Source organism: Amblyraja radiata, chromosome 2 (assembly GCF_010909765.2).
Source record: "Amblyraja radiata isolate CabotCenter1 chromosome 2, sAmbRad1.1.pri, whole genome shotgun sequence".
Taxonomy (NCBI): domain Eukaryota; kingdom Metazoa; phylum Chordata; class Chondrichthyes; order Rajiformes; family Rajidae; genus Amblyraja; species Amblyraja radiata.
The window spans coordinates 65,267,028-65,284,074 of NC_045957.1; the positions used below are offsets into that span (position 1 = coordinate 65,267,028).

The window sequence follows — 17,047 nt, forward strand, 5'->3', positions numbered from 1 at the left end:
TAAATTGTTCATCCTTCTTGCAATAAAGTGCAATATTGCATTTGCACAATTATTTCCTACACCCAATTGCTAACTGATTCACCCAGAGGTCATCCAAATCACTCTGCATGGGAATAATTCAGAGATTTTCTCCATTTAAATCACTGTTGTTCCATTCTTCTTACCAAATAGGATAACAGTACATTTGTCCATCTGACAAATTTGAGTCCACTCATTTTTCCTATTATGATACTCTCAATCTGCTTCTCTGTCTGTTTCCAGATTTTCAGAAAACATGTTACTTAAAGAAAAAGTACCACGTTTTCTGAAAATCTAGAGATGGGCAGAAAAGCAGATTTATTGGTCTATCACTAAAACAGACCAAAGACAAGGCCCTTACACTGATTTCTGCGACACCCAACTCGCCAATCCAATAATGACTTTTCTTTATTACATAATGCTTTCCATGCTAAAACATATTACCCCCATGCATAAACTCTTTTGTTGAGAACAATATCAGCTTTTCCAGTCTAACCCAACAGCTGAAATCCCTCATTGAATTATTAGAACCATGCTACTAAAATGTTTTCTGTAGGACCTTTCAAAAGTATGATGACCAGAATAGTCTAAACAGATGTGCTGTACAAAGTATTTGGTTGCATCATGGGCTGGTACAGTAATTACAACTTACAAGAAGCAGCACAGAGTGGTGGACACTGTCCGCCGCTCTATTAAAAGCATCTACATGTGCTCCTCTCACTGCCTAGTTTATCCTACAAAAGCCTAGCTTTTCTTTCACATATATTATGATACTCTCAATATGCTTCTCTGGAAATAGGCATGGAGCAGAAAGTAGAGAAGCGTGCAGTTTCACACCTCCAGGTTTAGGAACACATTTGTTCAATTATCAGGTTTTTGAACCAATCTAGAGTCCTAATTCTATCGTGACAAAAGACAATGGATCACCTCTTGCACTACCGTGGACATGGTTTTCTAAATGTCTTAACTTTCTGCAGTCTGCTTTCTTTTAGAAACTATATCTAACATTTGTGCTTGTCTGATTTTATGTGCCATTGATTCTGCTGCAAGCAAGATTTGCATTGTACCTGAACCACACTGTACTTGTTCATATGACAATCAATTCAACTTGACAGGACCAGAATTGGATACAATGCTCAATAGAATCTAAACAAGGTTCAGTGCAAGGCCCCCATAACTTCATGCTGGTATATTCTGTGCCTCAAAATGATATAACCAGTTTTATATATGCATTACCTCCAAATTGCTCAACATGCCCTGCAACAGTCTTGGTTCCTTCAGAGTTAGGGTATTATGTCCATGTGGCCATTCCTTATTTTATTACTGCCAAAGTGCATCATCACACACTTCGTTTAATTTCATCCACCTCTACCAATTCAGATAGCTCGTCTTTCAGATTTTTACTTTCCTTCTCACTTTTCATCACTTTAAACAGCCATGGATTACCAAATAAATTGGAAACTTTACTTTGTGCCCTGCTACCATATTAACCCACTCTCAGCACATCACTGTGGAACACAATTATTTAGCATCCTCCAGTATGAATACCATTTATCATTACTCTGCTATCTGCCTTTAAGCTAATTGCATAAACATGTTGCAAATAACCCTTTAATTCCACAGACCTCAATTTTGTGTGGAACTTTACCAAACAACTTTTCAAAATCCATGCAGGAAACAATTGCCATGATGTCCTGATTCTCAGTTCTAAAGCTTCCCCACAACACATCTGCTAGAAGAGTATTAATTTTACTATTTTCCATTCTGTTGCCATCTATCACAGAAGGATGAGAGGAGATCTTATAGAAACACATAAAATTCTTAAGGGATTGGATGGAAAATGTTCCCAATGTTGGGGGAGTCCAGAACCAGGGGTCACAGTTTAAGATTAAGGGGTAGGCCATTTAGGACTGAGACGAGGAAAAACGTTTTCACCCAGAGTTGTGGATCTGGAATTCTCTGCAACAGAAAGCTGTGGAGGCCACTTCACTGGATGTATTCAAGAGAGAGTCAGATATAGCTTTTAGGGCTAACAGAATCAAGGGATATTGGGAGAAAGCAGGAACAGGGTATAGATTTTGGATGATCAGCCATGATCATTTTGAATGGCTCGAATGGTCTCGTCCTGCACCTGTTTTCTATGTTTCTATCGAGTGAATATTGGAAGATTGTGGCAAGGCCTTTTATAATCTCAACACCCAATCCAAGCAACCTTAACCGATCTCATCTGGAACTTGTAGTATTTAAGTACTTAGCCTTTTGGTACTTTCCATAATTTTCATCTTTTTCATTTTGTCTCCCTTTCTGAAACTCTGGCAGTATCCTCTCAAAGCAAGGAATTAGTCAAAAGCAGCATGTAATTTCTAAACAGGACTTCTAGCTGTTATTCTGTCATGTTATTAGTTCTAACGTGGACCACAAAGAGTGGCTCCTCCTCTCCTCCAATAAATTAAAGATGTCCCTAATGCTACAACATACTAAGCCCCAATACTACTTACAAAAGAATGCCACGGGGTTTTGCAGTCCTCCCTACTTTGTTAGCACTCATTCTTGACAACCTCCAGCAACTACTCCTAATTTTGTCCTGATTCACACAGGTAGCAAGAGTACTGTACCAAATGGATAGGAATTCCATTGAAAAGGTCAGGATAATGGCTCGCATGGTTCATATCTCAGCATGCCAATACTTCTGTTCTCATTAGATCATGTGATAGGAGTAGAATTAGGCCATTCGGCCCATACTGCCAGAGTCTACTCCGCCATTCAATCATGGCTGAGCTATCTCTCCCTCCTAACCCCATTCTCCTGCCTTCTCCCCATAACCTCTGACACCTCTACTAATCAAGAATCTATCTATCTCGGCCTTAAACATATACACTGATTTTGCCTCCACAGCCTACTGTGGCAAAGAATTCCAGATTCACCACCCTCTGACCTCTAGTTCTAGACTCTCCCACTAGTGGAAATACCCAATCCGAATCCACTCTATCCAAGCCTTTCACTATTCTGTACATTACAATGAGGTCCCCCCTCATTCTTCTAAACTCCAACGAATATAGTGCCATCAATCGTTCATTATATGTTAACCTACTCATTCCTGAGATCATTCTTGTAAACCTCCACTGGACCCTCTCCAGAGCCAGCACATCCATCTTGAGACATTGTGCCCAAAATTGCTCACAATATTCCAAATGCGACCTGACCAGTGCCTTTGAGCCTCAGCATTACATTTCTGTTTTTGTATACAAGCACTCTCGAATTAAATTCTAGCATTGCATTTGCTTTCTTTACTACAGGTTCGACTTGCGGATTAACGTTTTAGGAATCCTGCACCAGCACTCCCAAGTCCATTTGCACCTCCAATTTTGGATTCTCTCCCCATTTAGAAAATATAATCTACGCCTTTATTCCTACTACCAAAATGCATGACTCCATACTCTGCTGCACTATATTCCTTCTGCCACTTCTCTGCCCACTCTCCCAAACTATCCAAGTCCTTCTGCAGAGTCCTTGCTTTCTCCACACTACCTGTTCCTCCCCCATTTTCATATTTCACACTACCTGCCCCTCCCCATCTACAAACTTGGCCACAAAGCCTTCAATCCCCTCATCCAAATCATTAATATACAATGTTGCCCAAATATTGAGCAGCAGCCCCAGCATCAAGCCCTGTGGAACTCTGATAGTCATTGGCAACCAACCAGAAAAAAAAACCTTTATTGCCCCTCTTTGCCTTCTGCCATCTAGCCAACTTGATATCCATGCTGGTATCTGCCTATTTTATCGTGAACTTCTAAGGACTCCGTAACCTCATCCATTATAACACCAAAGTCAGACTAACTGGCCTATAGTTCACACTATAGACACAAAATGCTGGAACTCAGCAGGACAGGCAGCTTCTCTGGAGAGAAGGAATGGGTGATGTTTTGGATCAAGACCCTTCTTCAGACCATCAGTCTGAAAAGGGGTCTCGACCCGAAACGTCACCCATTCTATCTCTCCAGAGATACTGCCTGTCCCGCCGAGATAGTCCAGCATTTTGTGTCTATCTTCAGTTTAAACCATCATCTGCAGTTCCTTCCTATCGTTCCCACTATTCTGCTTTGCTCCTTTCTTGTGCAGCGGGGTAATATTGGCAATTTTCCAATCATCTATCAATGCTTCCATAATCTCTAAAGACACCTCTTTCAGAACCCTAGGGTGCAGTCCATCAGGTCCAGGTGACTAATCCACCTTCAGCACTTTCAGCTTCCCAAGTACCTTCTCTCTAGTAATAGTTCTAACAGGTAGTTCTGAAAATAACAGAAATTAAACACAAACCTATAATATTGAGAGCCAAAATAGCATATGGAATATATTAGGTGGATCGATTCTTTAAAATAAAAATTACTCCAAGTACATATAGTAAAAAGCAAAACATTTTACACTGAAGGAAACTAAAGAGCATTTGCAAACTACATCTAAGTGAGGAGAAAGTAGTCAGAAGGGCCTTGTCAGAAAGACCCCAAATAGGTTTACCCAATGAGGTTCGCAAAGATTAAAATTTACACTTTAATCTGCTTCAATTCAGTATAGGAAAGCATTACTAACCAGAATCAGATGATCCAGGGATCTTCACCGCACCCCATTTCTTCTTGATCCACTCCCTGTAATCTATTACCTCTTGTGTCACTTTAATAATTCTTCCAAGAGTGCTGAAAAAAATAAAATAAAATATAAGGCAATGAAAATCCTTCATTATTAAATTCATTGTTGTAATATCCTACCTCTCAGAATCTCTGTTTGGATAAGATCTTGCCAACGGTGATACAGCATGACTTAGGACAATGTACGCATAATCAAAGACCTGCTTGACTTGCATGGCTCCATATGAACTCCTCCCTACATCATATCCTACCAGAAAGGAGAATTCAACATTCTTTGTCAGTTCTTAACATGAAGTACAAAATATAAACAAAGAAAAATCACAACAGCCCAGTTGCATTCATCCATTGTCTCACATCTGAATAACTTATTGCAGCATTCACTGGCCATTGTTTTGCAAACATTGATATTTGCTCTACAACTATCAGTTACGAGGCCAGCCACAGGATATGGTCAGGACTCGAGGGCAGGTTAGGACTTTATTCCTTAGAGCCAAAGAGGATGAGGTGTGATCTTAGAGGTGTATATGAGGGGGAAAGATAGGATAAATGCACTAATCTTTTAACCAGAGGGGAATGAAGAACTAGGGGACATAGGTTTAAAGTGAGGGGGAGAGATTTAAAAGTAACCCGAGGGGTAACTTTTTCCACAGAGGGTAGTGAGAATATGGAACAAGATGTCAGTGGAGGTAGTTGAGGTGGGTACTATAACAATGTTTAAAATACATTTGGACATGGATAGGAAAGGGTTAGAGGGATATGGGGCAAAAGTAGGCTCATGGGACTGGTGTAGACGGAAGATCTTGGTCGGCACGGGCAAGTTGTCCAAAGGGCCGGTCTCTGTACTGTACGAGTAAGACTATGACTGTCCAAATTCCTTTTAAAATCTTTGTCGGTTGTGAAATCACTGAATATTGTATAACATAGTCAGAGTTTGTTTCACTACAAATTGCCCCAATTGGGTGAAAAGAAAGCAAACTCTCAAAATATGTAATGAGAAGAACTGAGTGAATGGTAACTGACCTAATGTTAAAATGTCATCAGTAATACTAAAGAGTATTTTCAACAAAATGCAGTTTTCATACCTTGGGGGGGAAAAAAAATCTTACAAACAAGATCACTCAATGGGAATGGCTTATTTTGTTTTTAAATGCCGAGATGTTTAATTTAGAATATTTAAATGCTTCAATCTGAACCATTCCATTTTCCCAATCGGCAAGGCAGTGCCAAGACTCCAAAAGGAAAATTAAAAAATTGGAATGGTGAATAAACTGATAAGATACACCCAATTGGCTACTTTATAGTAGAACATTATGTTCCAATTCAATAGGCAATGTTTTCAGCTAACCAGAGTGTCACCAGTATTAGTGCCACAATCTGAAATAAATAAACTGTACAGTACATGTAAAACTCCTACTGACTTCTTCCAAAAGAAACTGGCTAACCAGCTAATTTGATATGAAAAGGAGAGACTCCAATGTCTTCATCATTCCTTAATTATTAACATTAACAATGGCAATCCATGCTTACTTCTAGCACTCAGATATTTCTATGAAACTCCGAAGACCAAACTCAGAGTTGAAAATTCTGTAAACACTCCACAGGTCAACCAACATCTGGTCCACTTAAAGGGAGACCTTTTAATATGATTTTATAGCAATTCACTAATTCTGTGAAATAAAAACAATTTATTGCTAGTAGGAGGAAGGAGAACAAATGTGTGACTACTTTAAGAAAATTTGAATAGCTCAGGTAATTATCTAGTGTATTAAAAATAGTGTATATTACAAAAGATGACAATTCAATCTAAACTATTGGCTATAAATGCCTTGACTATAAAAGTCAAGCATGCGAATGACATGTTATTGTAATTTTAGACCAAAATTATCAATTACAACAGAAAAATACTGATATTGATAAAAAAACACACCTACTCCAAAATAATCAAAAATTCTGACATGAGACAAAAAGCCACTCTGCAAATGGGCAAATGATGCAATCAAATGGGTTATTTTCCAATAACATTTACATTTTAAATCAGTGCACAGCATGCACATTGGATCATTTATCCTTCAAGTGAATTGGGAGGATTTAGCATTGGTCGCTTTGATTACATATTTCAAGTGTACTAAGGCAGCTGCTGTGGGTAGATCTGGACTCAAATGCATGCAAGTGGCCAGGGATTACTGTTGCCTGGTTGACAATGCATCGTGCCACTTCTGATGTCCTGATCTTCGAACACTCTAATCCTCCTATCAACAAATGGATGTGCTAGCACATTGAGAGCCATTGTGAATTTCATCAATGTCTGCTTTTGCTAAGGGTGGCTGCTGAAATATGGGAGATAGTAGATGATCGCCAGGGCTACGCTGTGAAACTTTGTCCAGGGGCAATATTGTACTGCTAAGACAGATCAGTAAAGTGTGTTGTAGATGTTGCACATGCCACAAGCAAACCCAGTTAAGCCAGCAGCAGGCCCGTCTGCCATGGATTTGCCGGAACATCCAGCTTGCGCATCATGGATGTGGACAGAGGACCCGCCTGGAAGACCCGGCTTGCATGTTGCGAGAGGGAGTGCACGGCCTCGACGGTGGAGTGGGCGCTGGAGACCCTGCTCAGCCAGGGGTTCAGCTGAACTGGGTGTCGATCCAAGAGGTCATGTGTGTGAACCGCACGCAGCCTACAGCGGTGGCAGAGCAGCAGTGGTGGACACGACGGCTACCCTTAGCCAGGCCAACCTTGCAACGCTGCCAGGACAATGAGCTTTCATGGTCGTCAAGAACACTTCACTTACAACAACTAGGACTTGAAAATGGCACCAAATCTGCTGACTCTGTATACTGTCTCAGTGTACTACTGTTATACACTTGTACTGCATCTGAGAGGCCTATCTAATTTGTATCCAAGTGCTTATATATAAAGATACTTGTACTGAACTGTATACAAAAATGAATTTCACTGTACCTCGGTACACATGACAAATAAAGTACCATTGAACCATGTTGAGTAGGAGGCACATCCACTCGTACGCCTTGGTGAACGAGTTGACAATGCTTCAACTTTAGACTTAGCATGTGAACATAGGCATTATCTGCAAATTGTAGCTGGACTTAGGAAGCTCAGGTGACATTTGTTCTGAAGACTAGTTGCCATGAATTTCCCCATTACATCTGATGATTAGTTCCTCTAACGTTTGTTGGGGGGGAGGTGCCATATTGTGTTTGGAAAACTGAGAGGCAGCATTGGGTAGTCGTACAGCCGCAACTGAGATGTGTCTATTGTAGATTCGTGGGTTAAGATTATGGCTTGCATGTTTTAAGAACATCATGTAAAATCCCGATGAATCTCACTGGGCAGCCGACTAGTCCTCTTGGTTGGAGTCAACCATTTTTGTTTATTTGGAAAAGAACATCAGCTGGTTCAGCTTCCTGCATTTAGGTTTGGACTTGTTGCACCTTGACATCCATCATTCCTCTGGATGGCAGAATCTACTGCAATTTTGAGCAGCTCTTCAGATAAGAAGAGGCATTTCAGGACACAGCTGATGATTTTTCCCAGTTTTAGTTACCAGTGAAATGTTCTCCCTTCTCGGTCATAATTACAGACCTCAGAGATCTCTTTGCACATGTAGATAATGAAATGCTTAGTTCATAATGGTTGCATGTCTGACACCCAACTCCCAAAGCACAAACTTCATTCACAGCTTTGTCACTGGAAAAGACAAGAGACCCAATAGGTAGAGGAGACGTTTGAAAGTCCTTTGGAAAATCTCTAAAAAATTCAAGGTCCCTCTCAGTCTCAAGAATATCTGATGTACGACTGCTGAGTAGGGAGAAAGGGCATTCAGGATAAGGATAATCACAAGTCCATGCATCAATAGCATACAGAAACTGTTATTGGCCTGTCATTGAGAAGTACACCAACTCACATTCAACCTACCCTTCCTGCTCAACCAGGCACCTTATGCACTCTCTGTGGAACCATCTCCATTCCCACTTGGCCTCTGAACCCACAAATAAAGATAACACATTTACACCATCCTGAAGGAAAAAGACAGTATAATGTTTTAATAAAAACAGAAAATGTTGGAAACGCTCAGGTTGGGAAATATCGGTGGTAAGAGAAACAAATAATATTTCAGGTTGAAGACCCTTTGTCAGTATGAAGGATCTCCAACGTAACGTGGGTTAGTTATCTTACCACAGATGCTACCTGTGGGCTCTTCCAGAATTATCTGTTTTTATTTCCCATTTTTAAAAAAAAATTTAAGTCTATGTTGACTTGTTACAAGCCCTTCTGGTTATGAAATACAAGACAAAAAGGCAAAATGCATTTTTAATTAGTGAATTACCTGGAACCAGAGGATCTTCAATACATAACATGGATGGTCTATATCCATTGGTCATGTTCTTCATAATTTCATCTTTGGCAACGTACGCACCTCCACTTCTTATTCTAATACCAGTTTTCAAGTAATTAAAATGTCTCCCATACAGTTCGAAGAATTCCACCAGAAGAACTCCAAGATTTACACTAGGCCTTCTGGCATCAATTCGTGGATGCAACTGCAACATTCAAAAGTGTCAAAATGTTTAGTTCGAAAATATCTAGATTACATCTAGTTTTCATAATCTGAGTATTTTTACATATTTTGGACATTACAGCAGAAGCAAATCTTGCAATCCCAGAATGACTAACTGGGCATACCCCGCCACATCTAGCTTATTTATACACCCATCTTGTTGGCCCAAATCTTCCTAATTCTATTGACCAGTTTGGATGGTAGCATGGCCTCCTGCAGTGGGACAAGACAACCTTTTCCCCTCTTGAAACTGAAATGCCCTTTAAACCTTTCACAGCCTTTAAGATCCTGTTCTTAATTTTCTGGCTGACAAAAATGCAAGTTTAACAGCTTTCAATTTTAATACTAAAAAGTAATTTAAACAAATTAAAAAGGTTGATTAAAAACATAAGCAAATTACAAATTAAAGCATAGTAAGTTTACCTCTTAAATATAATAAAATGTTTTATTATGTACGAAATATGCCATCCTGCACCAGGATTAACCTAAAAGTGCATTTGAGAAGTGATTGCCTAATCCTATCAGTATATTCAGAACTTGCAGATTTGACAGCACAAGTCTCAAATGTACTGTCATTTAAATATTTAAACTTTTATGGTTTCATAATGACTGACATTATCCAGCAAAGTATTGCCCCCCCCCCCATCTGAAAGTAAAGTCAAAACCTTTTTACCTGTAAGAAACTAATAGCCATCAAAATAAGGCTGTAAGAACTAATTCCTCCAGTAAAGACTTCATTCAAATCTCTCTGAAGAAGAAATTGTTTTAAGACCAGTATTAAGTAAGGTAACACTGGGTAACCCTGTAAAGAAATAAAAAAAATTGCGTTAACTCAAGACAAAAATCGCCATGGATTAAAAGCCAAAACACAAAAAGATTTGGAAGCAGAAAATTGGCAATTTATCTTTTCAATATAATGCCATTTGACATAGTGTGCAAAATTTAAAATGCTAACACTCAGTAATAGAACATTTGTTACCTGTGATGGCAGAGTCTAATTAGGCAGGTCAAATATTCAAATATGGAACAGACAAGTCAACAAACAGCTACATGAAATAATTAGATTACCAATGGCTTAATAATCAACTGATTTTCTGCACCAATGATATGAATAAAGGTTATGCCACAGTACTTTAGCAAAACATTGGTATAGGGTGGAAAGCAGCTTATAGACAGTTCTGAAACCTTGCTGAAAATCACAATTTAAAAGAGAAAAACCCAAATTAAATAATACTTTAAAACATGTATTAAAACATGTTTTATTTTCAGAGAAGCAGTTACAGGTCCACCACCGATTTTCCTGCAACTGATGGTCCGGCACCACCTCTAATCAGGACAAAATTACAAGAGCGCACTTGAAATTGGGATAGAGACCAGGATATTTTCATGACCAGATTCACTTTTGCCTTACATCACCAAGGTTTAGTCATTAAGCACCGATGACTTCAGCACAAGGTAGACAGGGAACCACTGATAATTTATATTTGCCTAGGCCCTTCATTGCCAGAGTGAGGCCTCACACAAACTGGAGGAACAACACCTCATATTGTCAACTTTTCATCTCTGGCCTTGTCCACCATCTAACAATCAATCCCCCCTCACCTGCATCCACCCAACAGTTAATTTATCCTGCACCCATCTCTTTTCAAGCTTTCTCACGCCCTAGTATAATCAAACTGAAGAAAGGGTCTTGACAGGAAATATCACCATGCCCTGTAGAGATGTTGCCTCACCAGGGAGTCCAGTTACTCCAGCATTTTATTTTTGTTGACGACTGCAGTACGTTTAGTTCCATGTTTGGATTAACTAATTCCATAGGGGAGGTGCCAGATGCCAGCGAGCTCAATCTCAACAGCAAAGCTCACTGAGAAAATAGCATTCATCTTGTAGTTCCCCAGTTCGACCGGTGGCACTAACGTCCGTGGTTGGTTGGTTATGGCGCATATCAACACCTACCTCAACAAGAACTTCAATCCATTACAATTTGCCTACCATCACAACATGGCAACTGACGATGCGATCTCATGGGCTATCCACTGCACTAGACCACTTGGATTATAAAAACCACATACATTAGGCTACTGTTTATAGACTACAGCTCGGCCTTCAATACTATCACCCCCTCCAAGCTGGTTACCAGGCTCACGGAACTGGGTCTCTATGCATCCCTCCGCAACAGGTCCTCGACTTACTCATCACAGACAGTCTGTTCAAATTGGCAAAAACACTTCTTTCTCAATAACTATCATAACAGGAGCATCTCAAGGCTGTGTGCTCTACTCATGACGGTGTAGGCGGACAGTGTGTACTCCTTCTTCAACCTTTCCGATGATGCCACCATTTTTGGACAAATTTCATATGACGATGAGTCAGGGTATAGAAGTGAGATCGATCGACTAACGAAATGGTGCTAGTACAACAACCTGGCTCTCAATGCCAGTAAGACCAAGGAACTGATTGTTGACTTTGGAAGAGGAAGGATGAGGTCCGCAAACCTGTCTTTGTCGATGGGACGATGGTGGAATGAGACAAAGGTTCAAATTCCTGTGCATGTATATTTCTGAAGATCTTTCCTGGACCCAGCACACTGATGCAATTTTAATGAAAGCCCATTAACGCCTCTACTTCCCGAGAAGTTTGCGGAGATTCGGTATGTCAGAGAGGATTCTCTTGAACTTCTACAGGTGTATGGCGGAGAGCATATTGACTTGTTGCATCACGGTCTGGTTCAGCAACTTTAATACCCAGGAACAAAGACGACTGCAAAAAGTTGTGAACACTGCCCAACCTATCACGGGTTCTGATCATCCCACCATCGAAGGGATTCACAGGAGTCACTGCCTCAAAAAGGCAGCTAGCATCAGAGACCCACACCACCATGGCCACACAATTTCGCCTTTGCCAACGGGAAGGTGGTACAGGAGCCAGAATATTAACATCCAGATTCAGGAACTGCTTTCCTACAGCCATCAGGCTATTAAACAGTTCCTGCCTGGTCCATCACGGCCTAGTTCAGCAACTTGAATGCCCAGGAACGAAGACAACTGCAAAAAGTTGTGAACACTGCCCAGTCCATCACGGGTTCTGACCTCACCACCATCAAAGGGATTTACAGGAGTCACTGCCTCAAAAAGGCAGCCAGCATCAGACCCACACCACCCTGGCCACACACTCATTTCACCTCTGCCATTGAGAAGGAGCCTGATAACTGACAGCCAGATTCAGGAACAACTGCCTTCCTTCAGCCATCAGGATATTAAATAGCATGACCTCCATTAAGCTCTGAACTACATAGACTATTATTGTTATGATGGCACTATTATTGCTGTTTGTTTTATGTGTACGCATGTCTGTGTGTGAGAGAGAGCGAGCGATATATAAATACACACTGTATTATTTTTCTAATTTATTCTATTGTTTATAGTGTACTATGTTTACATATCCTGTTGTGCTGCTGCAAGTAAGAATTTCATTGTTCTATCTGAAAATCTTGGATTGGCAATGCTGGACCAAAACAATGAAAAACAAAACTGCTGCTGCATGGATATCAATCTACATACATTGGATACCGTTCAGCAGGTACAAACTTGTTTTTGTGCATGTCATTATTTGCAATGATGAGGACACACATATATATTGTGTCCTCATATATATAGTGTGTGAATGTTTGTGAGTGATTGGTGGTGGTCGGAGGGGCCGTAGGCGCAGATTGGCAGCCATGCTTCCGTCAGTCTGCCCCAGGGCAGCTGTGGCTACAGAAGTAGCTTACCACCACCGAGTGTGACTGAATGAATAATGCGATGTAAAGCGCCTTGAGTATTAGAAAGGCGCTATATAAATCCCATCCATTATTATTATTATATTACATGCAGCAATTGTCATATTTACCTTAATAAAGTCTTTGATAAATTGAGCTGCATTCACACCAGTTTCTACATTGAAACTGATATCAACTTTGACTTCTGTCTCCTGGTCAGTCAGTTTTATAATTGGCACCTGTAAAGTTGAGAATATTTTTCTTTCAAATCATGAAACACACAGAGGCAAATAGTTTTAAATCTAAATTACATAGAAATTCTCCTAAGTAACCTACTGTAGCTTTGTCAAGTACTTTAATAGAATACGGTTCAGCAATATTCCGTCTTCGTAGTGCTTGTTCCAATAGTTGTAGAGGTGGGTTCTTCCATTTCCCAAAAACTACCAGGTCTATATCACTGTAAAGTAAAAAATATTTTAAACAATTTATAGTCATAGTAAATTGTAGTTATGAATTAACCTGTAAAGGCAAGCAACGATCATCCATGAGATATCACTCACTTTCTCATGATTTCTGCTTAAAAGTCAACTGAATCACCCATGCCTTCCAAATCCAATTATCATTTTTATTTAAATTAGTATTTAAATAAAACTACCAGAGAATTGGATAAATATGCATACCTTTGCCTTGTTGACCCCTCCCAAGATCAAATGGGTCTTTTACAACCATCCGATTGAAGTGAGAGCTGCAAGTGACAGCTTTACAATCACAATAAAACTTTATTAGCCAAGTATGTTTTACAACATACAAGGAATCTCATTTGCCAAGTCAGTCATTCAAATAAAAAGCAACGGAACACACAAAATACATTAACATAAACATCCACCGCAGTGACTCCTCCAAATTCCTCACTGTGATGGAAGGCGAAAAAAAGTTCAAATTTAATCCCTTCTTTGCCCTCCCTTCCCTGGGCTCCCGTATCCAGTGATCGGGCCGATCAGCTCCTGCATCTGGGGGGGGGGGGGGGGGGAGAGGGAGATGTCAGATACCCCGCGCCGATGATCGGACCCCAGGTCGGGGCTGGTCGAGCCTATGCGTTGTTGGAGGTTCCTGACGCAGCCTCTCCCGAGATTGCGAGCCCATGATGGTAAGTCCGCAGGCCGCGGTTGGAGCAATCCCAGGCAAGGGATCGGCTCCGATGTTAATTAAATATTTTTATTTTAATTGATCATAATTCTAATAAACACCCAATTTAAAGCTACTACTTCTCCTTAGATTGAAAGCTCACTTCCTTTCAGAATGTTTTCCTCCCCAACTCAAACTTGTGGGGGAATAAGAGGATCTGTGTCCTTAAATGAACATGCACATTTCTCTGCCTTGACGGCTGTACTAACAATCAGTCCACATAGCTTCCCGAAGCTTTACAGCATGATACAATCTGCACACAAATGCAGCTCTGCCTGAGAAAATGATTGCAAAATACAAACTAGGAGTCAAACTTGCTTCACTATTCAGTAAGATTACAGCTGATCTGATCGCCATCTCAAATCCCCATTCCCATGCCGCTGATATCTTTCCTCCCCTTGCTTGTCAAAGTGTATCTATGTCTGCCTTAAAAATATTCAGGTTAAGACTTCCACTTGCCTTTTCAGCAAGAGTACCAAAAACGCATGACTTTCAGAAGAAAACCCTAATTTGTGCCTTGAATGGGTAATCCCCAGTTCCATATTCTCTCACAAGAGTTAAAATTCTCTCCTCGTCCAATCTGTCACAATCTCTCCATCCATTCTCAGTCTTCCAAACTCCAGTAGGTACAATCATGCCTAACCTTCCTCAGAAGCTAACCCACCCAATTCGGGCATCAGCTGCAAATCTTCTCCGAACTACTTCCAAAGCATCTACATTGTTTCTTAAAAGATATAACAAATGTTTCACACAACCCTCCAGATGTGGTATCACCAATACTCTTTATGATTGATTCTAACCCTATTTTGTATTCAGATGATTTCTCACTAAATACCCGTCAGCTTTACTAATTACTTGCAGTACCTAAAAGCACTTTTGTGATTTATATATTATCCGCATTAAAGTCATTTCATCACCTTTTTGACCAAATATCAATTTCATAGCCAATTGAACAGGTCATTAGCATATGATCTAATATTGGGCCTCTTTGCATGCCTTTGTAAGTAGCCACAGGCCTAAATTGAGGCTTCTACCTCATTCCACAAAAGTCAACCTGGAAAACAAACTCAAATGAAGCAGATGTTGCTATGCTAAGCTTACTGAATAAGTGACTTGAATTAATTTATTTCATCTTATCTTTCTTGCTGAAAGCCAACAAATCCTAATCAAAGTTTCAACAATTAATTAATAATCATACGCATCATTATATCATAACTGCACGGAAAAAGGAAACACTTTAGTATAGGCTAATTGTGCAAGTGTAAAGACCAAGAAACAACTTTAATGGCATTAATGGCATATTAAATGTCAAAGCAATTATTTAAATTCGCACCTTGCATGCATAACATAGAATTGCATAATATACAATGAAAATCTTAAATAAGCACACTAACAACCGAGTGAAAATTTCAGCATAAAGTACATCTAATCATACGCCAATGTCTAGAATAACTAAGTTACAATCCTGTTAATTGCCAATTGTGGTTCAGCAAGCTGCTGCAAATTCTTTCTATTCTACACATGGTAATACTCCATGTTGGCTGAAAGTTAATAGACAATAGACAATAGGTGCAGGAGTAGGCCATTCGGCCTCTCGAGCCAGCACCGCCATTCAATGTGATCATGGCTGATCATCCACAATCAGTACCCCTTTCCTGCCTTCTCCCCATATCCTTTGACTTCCGCTATCTTTAAATGGTACTTTGCACTGTCAAAGATGTTGCTCTTCAGATAACTTAAAGTGACACTCTTCCACTACCAACCTGTATAGCAGAGGACGGCAACCTTGTTCTGCATAGCGTGGCATGTCTGTGAGCAGATGGCGGGCCACATCTACCAAGTGTTCACATAGATCCCGCCCCCATCTCGCCTCGGATAGCAGGCATCAAATCACGTGTTCACATAGATCCCATTCCTTCGAGTACACCACCCGGAGCACTGGCCCCTAGTTACAGGTGCTCACGAACAAGGCGTACCTACGGACCATTGGCTTGGCTCGGTCCTGAAGGCGGTGGCTCTAATACTCACACTCACTCGTCCCCGGCCTAATGACAACCCCGATCCCGACAGTGAAGCCCAGACACAGGTGTGCGGCCGTGCTGGCGGCTTTGCGCAGGATGCCGTACAGCCAGAGCTCGGTGCTCGGCCCCGTTCTGGCGCTCGGCGGTTCCGCAATTGCGTCACCGCGCCTGGGCGCCTCGGGCACGGGAGGTACCGGATATGAAGGAAGTCTGCGGGCCGAGGTTACAGCCCCTGCTGTACAATGAAAAGGACAGGGGAAGCAGGATTTGTCTTACCTATTAATGTCAATAAAAAGCTGCATAGCTTTGCCTAGGTCAGATTTGCTACATTATAACATGCTTTCAAATAAAATGACTGTCAGTTTTAAAAGCACTTTAGGATATCCTGAGATTGTCATGGTTACAAATGGTTTACAACTACAAAGTCCTATTTATCGTTTTAAAACACTTAAAAAATAAGGCACTAAAAATTTCTATTGAAAATAACTTCCCAAACAAATTATTTAATTGGTATTATGGGAGATAATTTTGACCTACCTGGTTGGGAGATAGAGACCCGTGCTGAAACTTCCAAAAATCTGAACCTGTAGATTAAACATACATTAATTAGTTGAATAGATCAATTTTCATCCTCTGCATGGCAGAAATAAAAGGTTCAGCTTATCATTTTGTCGCGTATAATTTTATCGCACGTGAAAGGCTAATTTGTTCAAATTTTTTGCTGATTAGCAAGTTTTTTTTATGGGGAAGAATCAATCACTTCTCTCCAAATTTGTTCCAGGTCACAAACAAAAAATAGGTTAAATTTGGGATACGTTACACTGATCAGAAACAACTATAA

General features: G+C 40.4%; 1 protein-coding gene across 4 annotated transcripts in view; it reads right to left on the reverse strand.

Annotated features, from left to right (window-relative positions):
• Positions 1–17,047, reverse strand: part of tent4a (terminal nucleotidyltransferase 4A) — a 72,629-nt gene that overhangs the window by 19,793 nt on the left and 35,789 nt on the right. For all 4 annotated transcript variants that reach the window (XM_033048085.1, XM_033048077.1, XM_033048069.1 and 1 more), the window contains exons 3-9: positions 16,744–16,790; positions 13,337–13,457; positions 13,132–13,239; positions 9,917–10,045; positions 9,013–9,226; positions 4,785–4,911; positions 4,609–4,712 (exon numbers count right to left, since the gene is read on the reverse strand). In XM_033048085.1, the coding sequence (XP_032903976.1) occupies positions 4,609–4,712; positions 4,785–4,911; positions 9,013–9,226; positions 9,917–10,045; positions 13,132–13,239; positions 13,337–13,457; positions 16,744–16,790 (850 nt within the window). The remainder of the gene's footprint in view (positions 1–4,608; positions 4,713–4,784; positions 4,912–9,012; positions 9,227–9,916; positions 10,046–13,131; positions 13,240–13,336; positions 13,458–16,743; positions 16,791–17,047) is intronic.